Source organism: Pipistrellus hanaki, assembly GCF_964339955.1.
Source record: "Pipistrellus hanaki genome assembly, chromosome: 3".
In the NCBI taxonomy this organism is placed as follows: domain Eukaryota; kingdom Metazoa; phylum Chordata; class Mammalia; order Chiroptera; family Vespertilionidae; genus Pipistrellus; species Pipistrellus hanaki.
Genome location: NC_140505.1, coordinates 66,529,779 through 66,551,731, shown reverse-complemented (window position 1 = coordinate 66,551,731; position 21,953 = coordinate 66,529,779). Strand labels below are relative to the sequence as shown.

The 21,953-nt window shown below is 37.7% G+C and overlaps 1 protein-coding gene across 3 annotated transcripts in view; it reads left to right on the top strand.

Moving 5' to 3' along the window:
• TDRD3 (tudor domain containing 3) overlaps nt 1–14,970 on the top strand; it is a 143,958-nt gene extending 128,988 nt beyond the window's left edge. For 2 of the 3 annotated variants that reach the window (XM_084876740.1, XM_084876741.1), the window contains exons 13-14: nt 10,612–10,737; nt 14,764–14,970. In XM_084876740.1, coding sequence (XP_084732866.1) covers nt 10,612–10,728 — 117 coding nt within the window. In that variant the 3' untranslated portion in view covers nt 10,729–10,737; nt 14,764–14,970. Of the gene's footprint in view, nt 1–10,442; nt 10,524–10,611; nt 10,738–14,763 lie in introns of those variants that run through there. The other variant, XM_084876739.1, reaches the window with a different exon arrangement.
• Nucleotides 14,971–21,953: the final 6,983 nt, after the last annotated feature.

The window sequence follows — 21,953 nt, the reverse complement described above, 5'->3', positions numbered from 1 at the left end:
ATTTAGAGAATTTTATATTGCAAAGTGAAGATGTATATGAATAGAGGTATCAGCTAATATTTTTCAAGAGGCTAGAAAGAATTTATTTTACATAGGGAAGAAAAACTGACCTCTTCTTTAACCTTCTTTTGGTAAAAGAGTATAATTTTATACTGAGACTCTTTTCATCTTCTAAATTTCACTGACATCTGCTTTCAAGATTAAACTACATTTTAGCCATCCAGCTAGATGTTATCCTTTTAAATGGTAGTTCTCTAATTTCCACTATGCAAATATAAAAGTAAATATATATATTTATATATTAATATATGTAAATGTAAATATATTAATATATATTACTATATATAATAACGTAGGAGCTGCTCCCTGGTGGTCAGTGTGTTCCCATAGTAGGAGCACTGCTTTGCCATGTGAGCCTCTCCCCCTTCACATCCCTCCCCCATCCAGACCCGGACAGGGATCAGGACCAGCATCGGGACTGACTAGGCACAAACCCGTGGCTGCTTCTCAGTCATGGGTGTGCTAGTATCGCCCTAGGATGGGTGCAGAGGCTGCAGTGAAGTGGCAGTGAGCCTACCCAGCGGTAGCAGTGGCTGCAGGCACAGCAGGACCAGGATGAGTGGGATTGGCATGGTGCCCAGCCCATGCTCGGGCTTCTCCCCAGCCACCTGCTGCTTCATGTATTACTACATCCTTCAGGGGATGTTGGATGTCAGTTTTGCCCTGATCCCCACAGGGCATGCCGGGGGACCCCACCAATGCATGAATCCATGCACTGGGCCTCTAGTAAGTAAGTAAGTAAATAAATATAATAAATAAATGCTAACAGATCATCAAAATAGCTTGTCAGAAACTGACTTCATGTCAGATAGTTATTCAGAATACTATGGCTAGTGATTATACAGTGCCAAAATGTTAAGTTTTAATAACTCATGGGCTTTAATTGTGGTTAAATTTAAAACTTTGTATTGGGAAAATAATTCTCTTTAAATAAAGGATGAAAGCCCACCCCAGGCTCAGTGGTTGAACATCAGCCTATGAACCAATAAGTCATGGTTAGAGTTCCTGTCAGGGCACATGCTCGAGTTGTGGACTCAATCCCCAGTAGGGGGTGTGCAGGACGCAGCTGATGAATGATTCTCTCTCATCATTGGTTTTTCTATCTCTCTTTCTCCCTCTCTCTTCCTCTCTGAAATCAATAAAAGTATACTAGACCTGGGAGTAGGATGAAATACTAGACCTGGGAGTAGGATGTAGGGGTTTTGCTTAATGACAAGCACAATATGAGTATGCAGTGACTGAGCAGCAGCTAGAAACATTAAAGCAAGGCGAGATTGCACTGACAGATTGATACAGGGTTTGTTTCTCATGGGAAATAATAGTACTATGTTCTAAGCAGACCATATTTGAAATATTCTGATTACTAGGTTATATAGAATAATGATCATTAAAATATATAAAGAAAAAGATGATCAAGATGATGAGGGATTCTGGAAATAATGGTGTTTGACAAATGATTCCATAAACTGAGTCTAAGTCTAAAAAATGGAAGACTAAAGGTGTATAATACTTGCTTTAAAATAATTTAAAATATTTTATATGGCAAAGGAAATAGGCTCAACTAGGAAATGTGGGTAGAAGTTCCAAGATGCAGATTTGCACTTTGCGGTAAAGGTTACAGAGCAGTGGAGTTGGGCACAGGGAAAGCCTGTGCTCCTCCCTTCGTCAGTTAGTTGAAGGCAAAGAGCCAGAACCATCCACCAGCTGTGTGCGATGTGGTGGATGAATTCCGCATCGCAGAGATCAGATCATTGACTCCTGGAGTACCTCACATTTCTAAAACTATGGCTGTATTAACTAGCCTGATAGTTGACAAGGGTTCTTAAACATCTGTTATCTTCATGTTTAACTACAGGGAAATAATTTTAGTTCATTATGCAGACATTGTCAGTATGGGTTGTTGGGTATGAATGAGATTTAAATGTGAAAATGTTTGTTACTTTGGGCCACTATCTGCTTTTTTATTCTGTCTAAATTTTTTATCCTTTTCCTGTCAGTTCTGTGTTTCTTAACTTTCACTAAGGGGATGGAAACATCAGCAAATTATTTTGTTACTGTATTATTAGGTATTGTGATTTTTTTTCTTATAGTTATATAAAGCATGTCAAGTCATGTCTCCCCTCCCCACTCCAACCCTCAGTACTTTTTAGTGGCAAAGATCTGTCCTGTGTTTTAGCAATTTGACATGAGATTTGTTCTAATTTTTTTCTTATATCTATATTTCAGGTCACTATAGCATACCATAACTATTTGCCTCAGGTAGTCAGTTATATAAAATACATTGGGCTGAATGTTTTAGAATGAAAATTGCTATATCATTACTGGCATTATGATATAGTAATTATTACTTTCAGAGGAAGAATTAGTTAAACCATCTTATATAAGCCTACCAATTTAAGATGTAAGAATCATATAACTTATGAAAGATGTAAGAATCATATAACTTATGAAAGATTAACCACTTGTGATTACTGCTCATATATCTTAATCATATAATATTCCAAAACATTTTCCCAGTTAGCTTACTCGAAAAACAGTCTCTCTTTCAAAGATAAGGGATAAACGTTTATCTGAAAGCATCAACAGGCATAGATAAACATTTTTCATTATTGATCATTATTGCTACACCTTCACTTTTCATATAGTGTTTCTAACTGGTTTCTCTTCACTGCATTTACTAAAATTTTAAGGGTGCTCTAAAGGCAGGATTTTTCAAACAGGTTAATCATGTTAATATATTTTTACCTTTCTCTTAAAATATTGAGATTTTATGCAAATAGGATCTATACATTTTGATCAGTCATTTTCAGTAATACTTCTTTGCTAATTTTCTCCCTCTTTCTGTTCTGTTTGCCCTTTTACTTTTTAATCAAAAAGAAGACTACCTCCCAAAAGAAACAAAATCAATGGTAACAATAGAATTATTTATAATATGAAATGATTAGTGTTTGTGTAGAGAGAATTGTTTTTTTTAAATTTCTGAAACAATAAAAAGAAAGCAGGTAGCAAGAATCTTTCTTCTTGCATTGGCTCTTTCAATTTCTTCAATGGCTTTTCCACTTTCCTTATCTGCCCAAAGTGGTTTGAGGAATATTCTCATAACACACTTCCTGATTTTTAGCAAAATCTGTAAGTCTAGATAGTTCAGTTGAGGTGGGCATGTATATTTTATTTTTAAAGAGTTACTTAATTCAGAATAATGGGCAACATAGATGACTTATTTGCTAAACTCTTTATAAATATTATCTATATAAAAGCCTAAGTGACTGACTGTCCAACCAGTAGCTATGATGCACAATGACCACCAGGGGGCAGGTGCTCAACACAGGAGCTGCTGAGCTGTGGTGACTTGGCAACTGTGATTCTCAGGTAATACACCTGGAACCGGAGAGGAAGGAGCTTGATTCCCAGGTGCATCACCCAAGAACCATCTGGGACCCCTCTGGGAATGCTGGAGAGCCAGTTTCAGCCCTATCCCTACAGGCCAGGCCGAGGGACCCCACTCGTGCACGAATCCATGCACCAAGCTTTTAGTTTTATATAATTTTCCTTGTGAACCTATGAAAAAGCAGATAGAAATTGAATAAGTTGAGGAAGTGGTGGATCTAAGATCTGATTTAGAGATTGAGGATTTATTATTTTTTAAAATATATTTTTATTGATTTCAGAGAGAAAGGGACAAGAAGGGATAGAAATATCAATGATAAGAGAGAATCATTAATTGGCTGCCTCCTACTGTGGACTGAGCCCTCAACTCAGGCATGTGCTCTTGAACAGAATCAAACCCAAAACCCTACAGTCCACAGGCCGACACTCTATCCACTGAGCCAAATCAGTTAGGGCATCACTGAGGAATTAAATCCCAATGCCATGATCAAGTATCTCTCAAGGAAGTCTTTGAGTAGAGTGGGATCTTTATAAGCAGGAATATTCTTCCTAATTTGACTTTTAAATAAGCTTCTGAAATCTATTTAACCTTTAGTTAAAATTGGCAGCGAGAGTTGCACATTTTATAAGTCATATATTCATCCTTTAGATTTCACTGTGGTATTTCAATGAAGAGGATGACTATTAAATGTAGTTATACTAGCCTCAGGGCAGGAACCATCCATTTGTTTAAAATTGATCTTAAACTAGCTATTAGAAAAAATTAAAAGTATCTGAAGCAAGAAATGTTAATATACTACATTCGATGCAATGGAAAGAACTTCAGAGCCAACAGCTCAGGGGTCTCACTGGGGCTTGGCTACTCACAGAACTTTGGGGGTGTTACTCTGAGCCTTAGTTGCTTCATCTATAGAAAGTAAAATCCTTTGTTGCAAGGATTAAATGAGATAAAATAAAATATACCATGGACACAATGAAATAATGTCTATGGTATATTTTAAAAAAGAAATAATCATTTCTTTTTCTTTTTTTCTGTTCCAAGTTGTAAATTAACTTGGATGTGTTTTTGAATGGATGAATATATTTTTATCGTTTGAAATTTGATAAGGGTGACATGTTTGCTAGTCTCTTTTTTATACTCTATTCTCTTAGTAAAATATAGAGGCAGCCTTTTGATATTTAGTTGAATTTTCTTGAGCACCTAAGCTGCCAAAAATAGCTTGTTTGTTTGTATTAAAGGGTAAACCTCAATGATGTTATAGGAAGGACACTGGTGAATAGTTCTGTATTTGCTTTTACTGTCATTTAAACATCTAGTTTTCTTTCATGTTGAAGTTTAGCTGTCTTATTCAGGTTGTGCTTTAGTTGGCAGATCATAGAATAAAACCCTTGAGCTAGGAATTCAGATGATTTCCTAATATCTTACAGAATCATCGACAATTTCCATTTTTATATAATTTTAGAAAACCTATTCATTTCTAAAAAGAGATGATTACAACCACAGTGAAATGTCCCACCGTTCTCTTGGAATTCTGTATGATACTGGAATGCAAACATTGTTAACTCAGCCAGGCATTTTGGAGCAGTTGTTTAGTAATTAGATTTTGAATCAGATTTTTTTTTTTCCTTGAATTGGTATTGTTTTTTATTTCATTTCTGCCATAAATATTTGATTTAAATAAAATATTACTGGGCATGACACATATTATAGAGATATTCTTAGAGCTCTTTGAAGGAAAGGCAGGCTATAATTCCTCATTATATTTTAAACTAAAATGATATTTTACTCGGACTTAACCTTTAGCTAAAACAGGCAGTGATACTGCTCACATATATATGTAAAAACACACACTTTAACCTGAGCTTATCTATTTTATATTAGAATTCTGTATGCAAATTTTCATTTGAAAGAAGAGTACCTACCACATTTAACCCTCAAAATGGATAATGCTTTTTTAAGTTTACATTTGCTCAATTAGGTTCTCCCCAACTCCCCTTCCAATTCAGAAATTCATTGCTTCTCACCCTTATTACTCCAAGCATAGTGAAGGGCAGACAGGACTGAGAATCAGAAGACCTTTGTTCTAGCTCAGGTGATGGTGCTAATTATTATAATTGAGCAAATAATCGCATCTTAGTTATTTAGACTAACTGTGATTTACAAAAACTTCCTCTTTTATACTCTGTGGTTCCAGGCATTCACAGTCCAAATTATTTTGTGATAGAGTTATAAATATTGAATTATAATATATTGCTGCAAGGATAATTGGTAAGTTAAGGTTCAGTGTTGATTCCTATGGGCACAAATGTTATCCATTATCTTCATAGAAAATAAAGGCAGATTCATCCTTACTTTCAATTTTCTCTTACTTTAATAGAAATTACTATAATTGAATTAAAATAGAACATTTAAAAATATTTTAACTTTCATTTTTAGAGTCCATTACATTTTTGTTGTTGTTTTTAATGGGACAGATATTTTATTTCATTATTTGGACTGACAAATAAAATCAAAGGTCAAAGTTTTCCAGTGGGGATCAAGAGGAAATGTTACTAGTATCCACGGTATGATCAAAATTAAACACAACCTAGAGCCAATTAAGAAAGCTCAGTAATCTTCAAAGCTGTTTTTATACATTAATTAATGACATTCCAAGGATGAAAGAAATTTAATTTTCATACTCTGATTATATTACTGATAACCACAGGAAGAATCTGAATGGATTAAGATGTGTCATTTTAATAAGGGGCAGGTCAATAAATATATCATCTCATATTAAGGATCTACCATCTCATCAGCACTATACAAGGCACAAAGTATCCCACTTTATTTTTTATTATGATTTCAGAGAGTAAGGGAGAGAGAGATAGAAACTGTGAGATATCTCTCTCAGTGATGAGAGACAATCATTAATCAACTGCCTACTACACACCTCCAACTGGGGACTGAGCCTGAAGCCTGAGCTTGTGCCCTGATCAATCAGGAATCGAACAGTGACTTCCTAGTTCATAAGTTGATACTCAACCATTGAGCCATGTTTGCCCAGACAAGACTTTCTTTTTTAAAACACTTTAGGTTCATAGCAAAACTGAGAGGAAGGTACAGAGATCTTCAATATACCCCCTGCCCTCACACATGCATCGCCTTCCTCATTTGTTACCATTGATGAACCTACATTGACACAATAGTGATTGTCCAGAGTCCACAGATTACTTTAGGGTCCATTCTTGGAGCTGTACATTCTATGGGTTTGGAAAAATAGTTTACAAAATAGCTTCACTGCTTTAAGAATCCTCTGTGCTCTGCCTTTCATCCCTTCCTTGCCCTCTAGTCCTTGGCAACCACTGATCTTACTGTCCCCATAGTTGCGCCTTTATTATTTGACATTTTGTAAAATCAGGTTTGTCTTTCAAATGATTATTTGCTTAGGTTTTATATTAAAATTAATTCATATTTTCTATAAATTGACTACACAGGCAGGCAAAGGGTGGCCTGGAAATTCATAGAGCAGGTAGTTTATATATGAATTACTGAAGGAGATATGTACTCATTAGTATTTCATTGTTCAAAATATCCTAAAGTTCAAGCACTCTTGTTGAAGGTATCTGGTATACATTTTATATGCTGGCTTATTTTTGTGACTACTATATAAAATATGTGAGAAGGAACTGACTTAGATAAACTTGTTTAAATTACACACAAAATAGCTATTCAAGGACAGGTGACAGCATAAAGCAATTTTTCTAAAGGTTTTTTTTTATATATATATATGAAGAGAATTACCATCTCCACTGTCCACTTCCACCTACCAAATAATCTCTCCTTGTCTCCCATGAGGTTATGGCTGTGGGAAAACGCTGAAGAAATGGTAATTTAATATGAAGCTATTCAGTAAGTTAAGTAACTGTGAACATGTAGCTGTGGCAGAGGAGAGCCTTATTTTCAGCAGAGAAAGCCCCGCACAAAAGTTCCATAGAGAGGCGTCAGCATTTAGGCCTTAGGGCAGAAGCAAAGGAAGAAATGTCCGAGGGGAAAAGGTGAAAGAGTGGCCATCCCAAACTTCCTGAATTCCAGGCTGCTCTGGAACGTAGGAGCAGGAAGTTTTCCTGTCCTTCATTTGCCTAGCGCAGGGTTTCTCAGCCTGGGCACTGTTGGCATTAGGACTGGATAGTTCTTTGTTGTGGGGCTGTCCTGTGCATTGCGGGGTGTTTAGCAGCATCCTTGGCCTCTAACCATTGGATGTAGTAACAACTTCCCTAACCCTACCCCTTCAGTTCGTAAAAGCCAAAAATGTCTCCAGTCCCACTAGTAGTTGCCAATAGCACCCCACAGATGTGACAACCCCAAATGTCTCAACATTGCCAAATGCCCCTTGGAGTACAAAATCACTCTCGATTGAAAACCACTCATCTAACACCTTCCTTAAGGTTTGTACACATGCCTGCACTTGACCTTACTATTTGTAGAACAGAGAACTTGACCTCTAAATGTGTTTTGCATCCCCCACTGAAGTATATTCCAGGGGCCAAGTGACTGATTTACAGTAAGCTTTTCTAAGTTGGGAAAATCACTCACCTCTCTGGGTTTAGAGATTCCTCATCTCTCAAATCTAGGGGATAGACTAGATGGCATCCCAGGACTATGTCAACTCAAACATAGTGTTAACATTTAAAATATATTCATGAATTAGGAAATTTAAATTCCTTTGAGTTTTAAATCTGTTACAGAGTAGTGAAACCTAATGGAAGATAAACTAGAAGAACAAGGTTTAAATTTCATTCAAACATGACTCCAGATAAACTGATGCATTAAATTGAGCTGTATACTATAAATGGAAAGAGGCACTCATTCAATACTAAAACTTATTAGCTTGAGACTACAGGAGGTGGCTTTCGTGGGTAACCAGGCTTGCTATCAACTACTCTGCTGGAGGAATATTTAAAAGTTTAAAAAGCAAGATTGTGCCTTTGACAATAATTGAAAACCAAGCTGTCAGTATCAATTCTGCTTCCATTTTGTATAGAAAGATAGTGAAAACATCAAAAAGTGTGAAGGAAATCTTATGGTCCGTCATCTCTATAAAATCATTTAATTGGCTAGTTTAGTCTGTAAATCTTTTAAACACAGTAGAGACAGCTTTTGAAATAGCAGTGTCATCTTTCTTATATAATCCAGCTCAGCAAATGTAGTGTCCTATCTTTAACAGTGTATTTTATTGATAAAATGTAGATTTGTATGTTCTTTGGCCAGTTCTGCAACTAGATGTAGAGAAAAAATAACATTCCATTCTAATTCCTGAAATAATTACTTCATCTCTTACATTAGCAAATATATTTTTGTTCTCAGTTAATATGCAAAGCTTCACGTATTATCATATTTCATAAAATTAAATAGCTCCTTTTCAAATTTAGCCATATTTGATAATCATCATTCGGAACAGTGACCAGAATAATAAAAACTAATTCTCTTCTTTCCTGAACACTTTTAATCTTTCTTCCTGCATTTTAATTGCTTTACTAAATTATAGACATAATATGGATGCTTCTAACCATTTTGAGATTGATTGTCAATGAAAGGCATAGAGAAAGGAGAGCTAATATGGAGTTTGTCTCTGAAATATAGTTATTGAGTTATGCCAAATATAGGGTGTCCCCAAAAATATATCCACATACTGTGAGTAATTATAAAGACAGTGTTTATTAAAATACATTTCATTTTCAAAATTGAGCTATTAGCTATTGAAGTGTGTACGCATTTATGGAGGGACACCCTGTATTTTATCATATTTCTCTAGTTTCTTATTTCAGGATGATCATTAATTTTTGGCTCTTGGTTTATTTCTTTTACATGCATACTGAGACTTAGGTTTAGTAGCAATCTTGAATAAAAGCTGAGGTTTGCCTTACAAGTGTTAGGGCAAAGTCCTACCGGTAAAGTTTACCTAGGTTTCATTGTCCTTAATATAAAATGGAAATAGTGGCTCTTTCTTAAGAATACAGTGGAGGAAACCTAATCAGTTCATGACAAATACTAAATATAATTTCTAAATACTAGGATATAATCAAATTTTCTTAGCATCTTTCTGCTCTCGTCAAGTAAGACTGTAGTAGCTGGATGGGTAAAATGTAAAGCATAGAACTCAGTCTTTCCTATAACTTCCTCTGTTATCAATAGGGTCAAAGGAAACAATCGTTTAGGGAAGAGATTTAGAGATACAGTGAGGAGGAGAAAGAAATCGTGCATTATTTTCCAAAATCATGCAAATTATTGTGCTCTGATAATGCAGTTGTAATGGAAATTCTACTTTTGAAATAGATGACGCCTTTTTCTATAAACAAAAGGAAGTACCAGTGTTTTCTTGTCTCTAAAAGGGAACATACTTCATAGCTCCATTCATTTAAAAACACTAAAACATCAGGGTGGCAGCACTCAGTAAGAAACCAGTGTGGCTTTCAGCTACATTTCTGTTGCTTCTAAGTGCTTTTCAAATATTATGATTAACTATATTCTTTCTGCTTATCCTAATTTCCCGTGCTATTCCTTAAGCTGGCTGATCTACCCCCTCAGCAAGAAAGAAAATGAGAAGAAAATAGTTTATGTCTTACTGTGGTGATTGCTATGTCTTGCATGGAGCTTTCTTTATATGTAAATTGTATTTCTCTCATTCCAATCCATTATTTTTCTTGTCTCTGGATGTAAAGTTTTTTAGCGATGGAGATTTTGTCAGATGAGGACAGACAGCTGGTGAACGATCTGTGGCTCTTCAACCCCTTTTCCATATCCTACTAAAGTCCCTCTCCATGCTAAACACCTAGAAATATCTAGATGCCCAAATATTCAAGAAAATTTCTATTATAATGTTTGGTTTTCTTTGTTTTTGGCATATTGTGTCTTTTGATGAAATAATCATAATATTTTGTAGAAATGGTTTCCTTTCTAGAATTAAATTTGATTCTAATGTTATCACTATACATTGTATTCTTCTGTTACCTAGGACCAAAAGAGGCTTTTTCCTTCTCCTTGCCTTCCTCTGTTATAAAAGTTGACAGATGTGAATCATAGGCAGCTAAAGAGGGTATGTCAAAATGGGGCCATAAAATGTATTTAACTTAGGAGACGTTGAGCTATTTTGAACATGTTACATCACTATTCTTTGCAAATAGGAGGAAGAAGGAACCTATGACCAAACTATTGAGTTCCGAAGAGGAGGTGATGGCCAGCCCAGGCGGTCCACTCGGCCAACCCAGCAGTTTTACCAACCTCCCCGGGCTCGGAACTAATGTGAGAAGGTAACGTTGACATTGTAAGGTGTTCTCCATATTAAAAAGGTATTATTCATGTGGAATAAATAAGTTCAATTATTAATATTTCATACTAATGTATTAGAAAAAAAGCTGATGTTTTAAACCTTCCAATTATAAAGTACGTACGATTAAACCATAGTTATAGATTACTTTTCCATCAACCCTTTCTTCACCAATGCTATCCTTAGTCCTCTTCTTTCTCCATACCTACTCTCTTCTAATGGAGGTGGACAATCATCAGAGTCACTGTAAGTTTGAAAGCAGGAAGGTGAAAGAAAATTTCGATTCTTTTTAAGGAAAAAGATATATTTCACTCATGACCCATTTAGACCACCTGCTATTCTTGCTACAATTTGCTGTGTGGAAGGCCATCCTATATAATAAAAGCATAGTGTGCAAATTGTCCCCTCGACCAAGAGTTCATCTGGGAGTTCGATCAGGGGGTGGAGCTGGCCAGGGGAAGGGACCATGAATTTTGTGTACTGGTATTTCAATGAAGGTTGAGTTTAAGAAGCTTACCATTTTAAAGGACATAAAGTAACGAGATATACAGATAAAAGGGAGCCAGTAGTCTCTATCCAGATCATCTGATTAGTGGTTTTCAACCTGGTTATGCATTAGAATCCGGGATCTTTTAAAAACAATACCCTGCACCCCAACCCTAGACCTTTTATTTTAGAAGTGGGGGTGATGGGGCCCAGGCATGCACACCACTAACCTAAATACTTCATAGCAGAAATCCCCAATAGCGGGTGGTCTTGCTCCCCCAGGGGACATGCCACTGTCAGAAGATCTGTCTGATCATCACAACTGGGGGAGAGGAGGGGTTGCCACTGCATCTAGTGGGTAGAGGCCAGGGATGCTGCTTTAGTAAATGTACAGGGCAGCACCCCCAGAGCAATGACCTGCCCCAAATGTCAACAGTGCTGAGATTGAGAAATCCTCCTTTAAAATAAAAACACTGCTGCTGCAGCCTGAGAGAGAGAGAGAGAGGAGAAGAGAGGAAATGTTTCACAGTATATCTTAAGGAATTGGGTGAAGACAACATGAATGCTTATTGAAATATAATTTGGGAGTCCTAGTCCATCAAGCCAGAAACTTTCATCTTTCTTAGAGTTTTAGAAAGAGTTGCTATCTGAATATCTTTAATAAGAAGGAAGAGAAATGTGACAAAAAAGTCAAGAAATTATAGGACTAATCTAAGGCATCTCATTGTGATGAACCTTATTAATGTGTTTTTGCCATGTTTGGTAATATTTCTATTTTTTGCTTATGCCAGGGCTTTTGAATATTTTTTAGTAATCAGAGTTTTCTCATTAGAGTTTTTGTTATATTTCACCCTAAAGAGAATTTTGGACTTAACTGTATATTTTTTTCTCATGTATTTTCTTCTCAATAACAAGACCATTGAGAATTTTTAAAGAAATTGTTCTCAATTCATCATTTTAGCTATTTATTCTGCTATAGCTGTTATCCACATTGTATCTTTCCCCTGCTAAGTGACTCCATTTTTCAAACCAGCTGTGGCTGTTTAGGACTGGAAGTGCAGGTAGCCTGAAGTTAGATGTGCTATCCATGAAAAATCCATACCAAATTGTAAACACTCAGTTTAAAAAAGTAAAATATCTCAATAATTTTTATTGATCATATTGCAATGACATTTTAGAGAGATTGGGTTAAGTAAAATATGTTACTAAAATTAATTTTACTTAATTACTTTTACTTTTTTTATGTGGCTACTAGAAAATTAAAAATGGCTCATGTCTCACTTTCTATTTCTGTTGGACAGCACTGGCCCAGAGTCTTGTGTCATCTTCAGCTTCCCCAAAGCTCCTCCATGAGTTAAAAATTAGTTCTGCCCTCTCGAAGTGAAAAAACCTTTATTTCCTAGCTCTTAGCTCCTTATGTAGTCATCTGCATGGAGAGGAAGCATGGCTTCTGATTTGCCAGAGTAAGCTACCATAGCAACTTTTTCCTTTATCATTGACTTTTCTTTGTGCTTAATACAAGGCCATTAAGTAAATAGATATAAACTCTTAAATAAAAAGGTAGTAAAACACTTAAAATAAGTTTAGTGTACTTAAAGTTAAGTCTCTTTTCAGGTAAAGGAAAACTGAGACTTCCCTCTTAGCTTTCTGAGGTCTTTTAAATTGTTTAAGACAAGATTTTAGTATAAGGCCACTATACCCACACACACATATTCTTCCCAAGGGTAGGGGGAGTTATATTCTACTTGAGCTTTGTGACTAACAAAAGCAGGAGGGCATGGGAGCCAGGGGTAGGTGAGAGAAGGGGGTCTCGTGGAGCCATTAGGGAAGTAGACCCACCTCTGAGAAAAAGTGGTGGCAAATCAGGTCAAATCCTTCAGTGGAGATAAGGCCCCAAATGTCAAACTTATAGTTCCTGGACTTCTCAAAGTTGTTGCAGACAAGTTAGAAATATGAGCAAATATGGATAGAGAAATTATGCATAGGTCTGTAACCAATGAAACTGACCAAAACTATGTGCATTTAATGAATTTTTTGACGTGATTGGGGTTATGGGAACTAGACTTAAGAGGTAGGGATGGAGTTTAGAAATCAGTTTTAAGCTTCATTTTCTTGGCAGGGTAGAGTTTTCTGAAGAGATTCTAAAAGTGGAGGAAAGCTTAACGTGGAGAAGAAGCATAGTGCACAGGAAGCAGTTTTCAGTGGCTACATAGAGTATATAAATCAAAGCAGTTGGTGCTAAATATACAGTACATGTTGGTAGTGGCTGAAGACTATGGCTTTAGACATCTCAAGTGTTTGAAGTGTTCAGCGCTTTCATGAAATTCCAAATAAGAATGATATGATTGAAATTATACTTAATAAATATTGCTATTGGATGTAGGATGGATTCCAGCACCTGGAGGGAAAGCATGTAAGCACCTAAGTGCGGTGGTCTAGTGGAGGAGAAGTTAGGGTTTCTGTCCTGCTGTGAAGGGGAAACAGCTGGCCAGTGTGAGAAGGTTTGAAAGACACCTCAGCGTGAGGCCCCCAGTGCAATGAAGGTTCAAGCTCAACATAAGAAGTTTAACAATTATTGATTCACTTTGAACTTCATTACTAGTTTCTTATTTGTTTGATGAAAGAATCATCTTTGCATTTTTCACATGTCATCCACAAACTTTGAAACCTATAGCTAAGACTGCTACATAAATACCACAACTTCATTTATTTTCTAAGGCTTTAACACCATTTTTAGCTGGTAAAAGATCTATTTTTAAAAGTGAAAAATTTTTTTTTTGACAATCTGGTCCGGGAAAATTTTTCAAATCAAGGCCAGGGAAGTGATCATTCTAAGAATAGCTATTACAGAACCCTGTGATGCCAGCAGCGTGGGCATCATGTGAGGATGATAGTACAGAGAGAGCTCTTTATTTTCTAAGCAGGAGACTGTTTACTCGGGAGACTTATGAGCTGTTAGTATGCAGCCATGGGAATTCTGCCCAAGCATGCTTTTATGCATGAAGCTCAAATAGGACCAGAACAATCACGCTCATCTCTTCACTTCTTTCAGCTTTCTGTTGTCACCAACGAAAGTGTTTGAACCAGAGTGGGGAGCAGGCAGGGGAGGTGACAGACTAAAATAAATGTCCTGTGTGGACTGAACTAGTTCGGAGGTATTCAGAGGAATAGGATGGAGGAAGAACTGTTTCATTGGCAGGCTGCTTCTTTTTTAAATCATCCCCTGTTAAAAACTATTTGGTTAATGGACATTCCTGAAATCAATTTGCTAGCAATAAAGGTGCTAATAGTTACAGAGATGTACTTTAAGAGTTTAAGAGAGAAAAGTATTTGCTTTGGGGTTTATATATTTATATAAATTGTGTTTATAAATGAAACAGTTTATTTTGTTTGCAATCTATTGATATTTCTATAAGCACTTTACATTTATAGGTAAGTTTCAGCAGAATTATATCCTGAGTGTGAAAAAGTCAATTTGTAGGTCCAATTTCACTTTCTTCCTCTCTTTTTTTTTTTTAAATAGAGTATTTGTGAAGAAAGGAGTCATTGACGGAAACATCCTGGTCAAAACCTCTTGATAGACCTTCCAATTTCCCTTCAGAATAAGATGCAGCCATGGTGTATATTATTATTTCAAGAATGAAAAAGCAGATTTGATGGGGAAAAAATACAAGTGAAAGAATTTTTTCTTCTGCCATCAATAAAATCAGTGCGCTATTATATATATATATATACCTTGTTTTACAGTATGTTTTATTTGCTGAATATCGTCTTTCTCCTTCATCTAGTATTAACACCACACTAATTGCCTTCTATTGATAGAATAGTGATGATAGCATACCAGAGCCTCCCCTAATAATTACAGAATAAACTGACTTACACAGCTGGCCACATTTCTTGCAAAAACAACCTGAAGCCAAATTGCAGTTCTTAGTATGGTAAGTACTTAGCTACTAAGTGCAGCAGTAAGAAGTATTTAAAATTCAAATATGTTGTTTTTAGCACTCTATTAGCTTTTTCAACTGCAATTCAATTTTAAAAAGGCATTTCCTAGTAATGTGTGCAGTGGATCTTTCAGGATTCATCTACCTTGCAAATAACAGAAAACCCAACTCAAACTGCTTTTGTATTTCATTTAAACACTAAGAGAACTTACTGGCTTGTACATATCACTACCAGAAGCTCAGGTTTCAGTTGGTTTCATTCAGTGACTCAGACTTGTTGTGAAAGACCCTGATTCTTTACATCTCTAGTGTTTACTTGCTCTGTCATCAGCTTCATTCTGCAGGAGGCTTCCCCATGTGGTCACAGATGGTTATGCTTCCCAGAGCTATTAAGTGTGAGGACCATTTCTAGAAGTACACTCAGAAGAGAAAAGAAGCTCCTCTCCTTAGGCCACATTCACCTGTATTGTGCTACTTTTGTGCTTAAGAACCAGTAACTTCACAAGGGTCTGTGGATTCCTTTAGGCCTGATCCAGCCTTACAGGTGGGGCTGCTCTGCTTCCTGGAAGCATTGGGAACATGTTTGATTCAGGCAAAGGATATGCATCTGAAAGTCAGGAAACTTGTCCAAAGGAGAGGGAGGAGGTGTTGGAAAAGCAACCCAGACTGTCCATTGCAGAAAGCCGATATGTCTGAACTGCAAACTTCTTCATTAAATAGGACAGAAATAATGTTCCCATAGTGTTAATCTTAGAAGTCACAAGTGAAGTCTAAAACAAAGAATGAGAAGGTAGGATGGATGGGGGAAGGGGAAAACAGAACCCTCCAGCCAAAATAAGTGACAAAATTTATTGCCTTGCTTTAAAGGAGAGGGTCTAAGGGTCTCAGGGACTATTAACTCTTAAGTTTTCTTATTAGCCCACAGTTGATTATTTCTACAATATTTGTTGTTGTTAATCCTCACCCTAGGATATTTTTTCCATTGATTTTTTTAGAATGGAAGGGGGTGGTGGAGAAAGAGAAACATTTGTGTGAGGGAGACAACCCCGACCAGACCAAGGATCAAACCTGTAACCCAAGTATGGGCCCTTGACAGGGGATCAAACCCATGACCCTTCGGTGCATGGGCCAATATTCTAGCCACTGAGAAACAGTGGCCAACGTGATTTCTACCCTATCTTAATAAATAAAAGGTTGTAGGTGAAAAAGATGTTCTTGCAGTATTTGGTTTTTGTTTGCCCTTTATTATTGCTATATACCATAGGCAGTTTTTTCAAGCTCTCCACATAATTCAATATTTATCTTGGGTTGAGAACCAGGAGAAGACCCATGGAAATTTTTATGAATTTGATAGCTGATAAAAAAAAATAAGGGAAGAGGCAGTAGAACTTAGGTTAATGTGTGTTTGTGTTTTAGTTTTTAACACAAAAATTTAAGTAAAAAGAATGAAAAATTATTTATATAGAACAAAAGCTTGTAGCATCCTATCTAATAAAGAGGGAATATGCTAATCAACCCTCACACCATTGCAAAGATGGCAGTACCCACACAGCCAATAAGGAGGGAATATGCTGATTGACTGCCATGCATTCAAAATGGCGGTGCCCACAGCCACAAGATGGCAGCACCCAGTCCCCTTAGCCCCACTGGGTTGGTGGGCCTGGCCGTTCTGCGTGCCTGCCTTCAGGGTTCCCCAGGCCCCTCAGCCCCCCAGCTGCCCAGACCAGCCTGAGGTACAGGTAAGCCTCAGATGGTGGCTGTCCAAGGCTCAGGTAACCAGGGTTGGCTGAGGCTTGTGCTAACAGCAGTGGCAGCAACTGAGGTGTGATGGGGCTTCGCCTTCCCCTGATCGCCGGGTTGCCTCCCACTCCTGAGGGCTCCCAGACTGTGAGAGGGGGCAGGACAGTCTGAGGGACTCCCCCTTCCAGTGCATGAATTTTCATGCACTGAGCCTCTAGTAAGAATATAAGGGAAGAGAATATTTTTGTATAGCTGTGCAATGTGTTTGTGTTTTAAGCTAAATGTTATTACAAGAGTGAAAAAGTTAAAAAAATTTTTTTTGAAGTTCATAAAGTTAAAAAGTGGCAGTAAAATGAGACTAATTTATTGTTGAAGAAAGAAAACTATCTTAGCCTGGGTGCACAGTGTTCATAAAGTCTATAGTAGTGTACAATAATGTCCTAAGCCTTCACATTATCACATCACTCACTCACTGACTCACAGAGCAACTTTCAGTCCTGCAAACTCCAGTCATGATAAGTGCCCCATAAAGGCATATCATGTTTTATCTTTTATACCATATTTATACTGTACCTTTTCCATGTTTAAATATATACATTTAGATATATAAATACTTATCATTGTGTTACAATTTCCTATAGTATTCAGTGCAGTAACATGCTGGAATGGGTTTGTAGTGGAGGAGTAATAAACAGCCTAACCAAATAGCCTAGGTGTGTAGTAGGCCATACTCTTTAGTTTTGTGTAGTGCACTCTCTGATGTTGACACAATAACAAATTAACTAATGACACATATCTCAGAAGGTCTCCCTGTTGTTAAGCAACGCATGACCGTATTTCCTTCAAAACTTGGTGCTTCATATTTAACTCATTTGGTCTTTGGACCGTATTGTCTATTTTCCATAGGTTAAGCAAAGCCAGCCAGTCAGCCAAATAAAAGCACAGGATTTTTTTATTATTATTTTTTAGGTCAGAAAACATCTAACTTTATTTTTCCTCCAAATCAAATAACCATAGTAGTACCTTTCTTTTAAATATTCATCTCACTCCTAAATCCTGAAGTAAATGGAGCCTTGCGATATGTTTGTCACAATGAAAGACGATGCCTTCAGTTCTTCTTGGCCAAATTCTAATTACTTAGCTGCTCCAGGATTCCCCACGGGAGCTATTTCTTCTTGGATTGTCTTCACTTCAGTCCCTTCTCCCAACTTGGAAGAAGACATCATTTTAAGAGGCTTACCTTCTCTTTCTCCTCTCCTTTCTCCTCCCCTCCTCCTTTTCCTTCTTTTTCTTTTACTTGTGCTGTTAAAGAAATAACAGGCCCAAAATGTAGTCATTTGTCCCTACAACAGCAAACCAAGAATGAACTGCAGTTTGTTTTTCTCAGGACTGTGATCTTTAAAAAGGCAATGTCAAATTTTCTGATTAGCCCTAGTTGGGTAATCTGCATGATCTGCAAGATAAAGCCCTGATGGTGAAAGTAATTTTTAGGGGTGAAATAGACAGGTTTGGGACATTTTAAGAATTGAGGGGTCCATGGAAAAAGCACAGGGCTACAGAGCTGCAAAGGTACATTTCCATAAGATAATGGAGCTGGGAGCTGCAAAAGGTATACATTTATAGAATAAAGAGAAGGCAGTCCCGCATTCAAATAGAGAGGAAGAAAGCCCAGAAGGGAGAAGAAGGAGGGAACCTCATGCACTTCGTTAAGGTCTGAGCTCAGGAGTTATTATAGTAACGAATGTAAGGGGATAGTGACCAATTTGAGGGGATATCAAGGTACAAATATCTGCAGCCTTTATAAGCTATGGAAAAAAAGGGACTCAGTGGGACACTCTCCCCTCCCCATGTGGGAGTCTGTGCTTGTTTCTCGATAAATTTCCACCTTTGCTATACCATCTTCTGTCCGTGGTTTTATTCTTTGACTCCATCGGACAAAGAATCTGGGAAATCATCCTGCCCAGGGGAACACTGTGCATTCCAGTTCAATTTTCCCGTATCACTGGTCTCTTCCTCCCTCCCCACAAAATAAGATGACCTAGCCTGACAAAAATAAGTTCTTTCTTTTTTTGCTAATACCTTCTTACCCCACCCTCTGTCTATGAAAACCTTCCATATTCTACAACCCTCGGGATCACCTTGCTCTCCATGAGTTGTTTAATAAGCCCATCAGATCTTTGAATTTATTTGATGGAATTTTATTTTTAATAGCACATTTTTATTGAAAGCTTATTGGGTTAGGGAGGTACTGGATCATTGAAGCATAGTAACCTCCATCTTGTATAAAAAACTGCTGTTTGAAATTCTCTGCTATCGTTAGTCCCTTGTCCTGTAAACTCTGTCACTTTAAGGCAGCCTCTTATTCTATAATATGACTTTGTTTTTAGTTTGAATAATAGAAAAAGATAAACTTACCCTGTCTGACCTTGCAAGGTAGCCATTCAATGTAATAAACTAATATAGACTAACTAGAGCCCCAGTACATGAAAATTCATGCACTAGAGGGGGTGGTCTCTCAGCCCAGCCTGCCTCCTCAGGGGCTGGAGGCAACCCAGCGATCAGGGGAAGGCGATGCCCCCATCACACTTCTGCTGCTGCCACTGCCAGCAGCGCAAGCCTTGGCCGGCCCTGATTACCTGAGCCTCGGGCTGCCCTGGGTGGCTGGGAAGCTGCCATCGAGGCTTGCCCACGCCTTGGGCTGGCCCTGGGCGGCTGGGGGGCTGAGGGTGAGTCTGGCTGCACTGTGTGCCTGCCATTGCCCTGGCTGGGCTGAAAGGACTGTGAACTCCAGTGGGGCTAAAGGGACTGGGCACCACCATCTTGTGGTGATGGGTGCTGCCATCTTTGTGACAGCTTGATAGTCAGTTTGCATAATCCCTCTTTATTAGGATCCTAATAATTCCCCATATTCTATGCCAAGTACTAGCTCATTATGTATTCAAGATTACAGTTGTAACAATAATCTACATAGAGCTCTTCATAAAATCTGCAGACAAAGAAGCCCAAAAGGTATAAATATGAGAAACTTCCTGTGTGGCTTTGCTCAGAGATTTGGAAGAAACACCTCCCTTTGGGCCGAATTCAATAAACAACTAATTGGCTCATTAAGGCATCTCATATCTCACTCGAAGATTAGGACACAACACCATTATAAATATACAGCCCTTCTTTTTTATGTATTTCCTTTGTTTAAAGAAGGGGAAAGATGGCAGTGAACAGATGGGAGGAAGAAGGAGCAGAGAGGACCACAGGCAATACTCTCAAAGAGATCCATTTTGGGAAGAGTAAAAATGAAAATGTGAGGATCAAAAAGATAATTTCTTCAAACTAATTAATTCTGTGGTGCCAGGGTTTTTTCCCCCCAAGCCTTACAAAGTGTTCAGCACTCTGGAAAAAGGGGCTGCATGTAGATGATTAAGAAGGAGTCCGAGGACAAAAGATATTTTTGATAGGCATTGGGGGTCAGAGTTGCTTCAACTGAAGGAGCTAAAAAATTATCTTCCTAGACCAAGGACTGTCCTTTTATTAAACACAATTTGTCCCAAGGCAAGGTGGGAATATACACTTCAAAGGGTGAGGTAGCAAAGGGTTTACAGAGATTGTCAGTTTTGGGAATAGCCCACAGCTGTTTATGTGTTTGGCCAACTGGAGGCAATAAAATGCCCTGAGCTGTCTGGCAGTTAACAATACCATTCAGGGTTGGGGGACATGCCTTTTAGCCATTTCCAACAGGTAAACTACATGTGACTCAACTCTGTTGAGCTCCCCAAGCTTCGCCAACCTTTTGGTAAAACTCTTGTAATTATTACATGCTGGAATTGGTTCTTGGCACTGTGGGCTATGGAAAATTGTTATTCGGCCCAGGTGCTGAGGTATTCCCTTGTGAAAGTCAATGACAGCTATTCTCGGTCTGTGGAGAGAACCAGAATCCTCCAGAGGCCTTCTTTAAATGACAAGGCCAGCTACACCTGTGACCTGGTTCTGTGGTTCTCTGTTCAGATTCTGGGGATATGCATCTTAATCAGTCTCCTCAGGTGTTTGTGTTGCTCATGACTGGCTGTCACTCTCATCCTCTGTCCTGAACAGATGATCAGAATCTCCTGCAGAGCCTTAAACTGCAGATCAAGGCATCAGAATCAGAAGATCCAGGGAGCATGGGAGTAGGTTGTGTAAGGACAAAGATATGGAAAACAAGAGGCCTAATTCTCCCTGATGAGATTCCTCTCCTTCCAACCCCCTCCTCCCCCCAGATCTTTCACTTTAGAAAACTTGTAATGGTTCATAGTTTCTTCTCTCTTTGAGATGTATGAAAATCCTTTTGAAAACTAGATAGGACTTTTGTCAGTTTGATGACCCATGAATGCCGTTCTCAAGGACCTTGATATTTACTCTTTGAAATGTAAACATCAAGGAAAATAGCACCCTAATCACCCAGTTTCTGAGGGATGGTAGTAGGCACCTTGTTGCAAGTTGCAAAATTACCTCCTGTCTTAAAGATACAGAGTTTGTTTCTCAACTAGATAAAGCTAATAAACTAACACAGATAGTCACTCCATTTACCATGTGAGTCAAGGATGAACCATATACCAGTATGACAAATTGTGCTGTCAAGTTCTCTTACTAGAGGGCTAGTAATTGTTTATCTTGAGAACATGTGTGTAATGGGTTCTATCTGCTTGGCTCTATAAGGGAAGAGATTTTTTTTTTTCTGTTTTGCAATCTCCTAGGAACTGGCTGTGATATGTATCACATTCTGGTTTAATGTATATTCACTAGCAAACAAACAACTTTTTGTTTCTACTAACTTAGTGGAGAGGTTTCCTGTTTGGAGGAAGATTTTGCTCTTTCTCCATGTGGAGGAGGAAAAATTAATTTTTCTTCTTCCCCTCTAAAAATTCTGGTTTGACTAATAATCAGATTAACAAATGGCAGATTAAGAGAAGAAAATGACCAAATTATTATATATGTACATACAGGGGCTCCACAAGGATATAGGGCCCAAAACAAATTAAGGGGTTAAACCTTATAT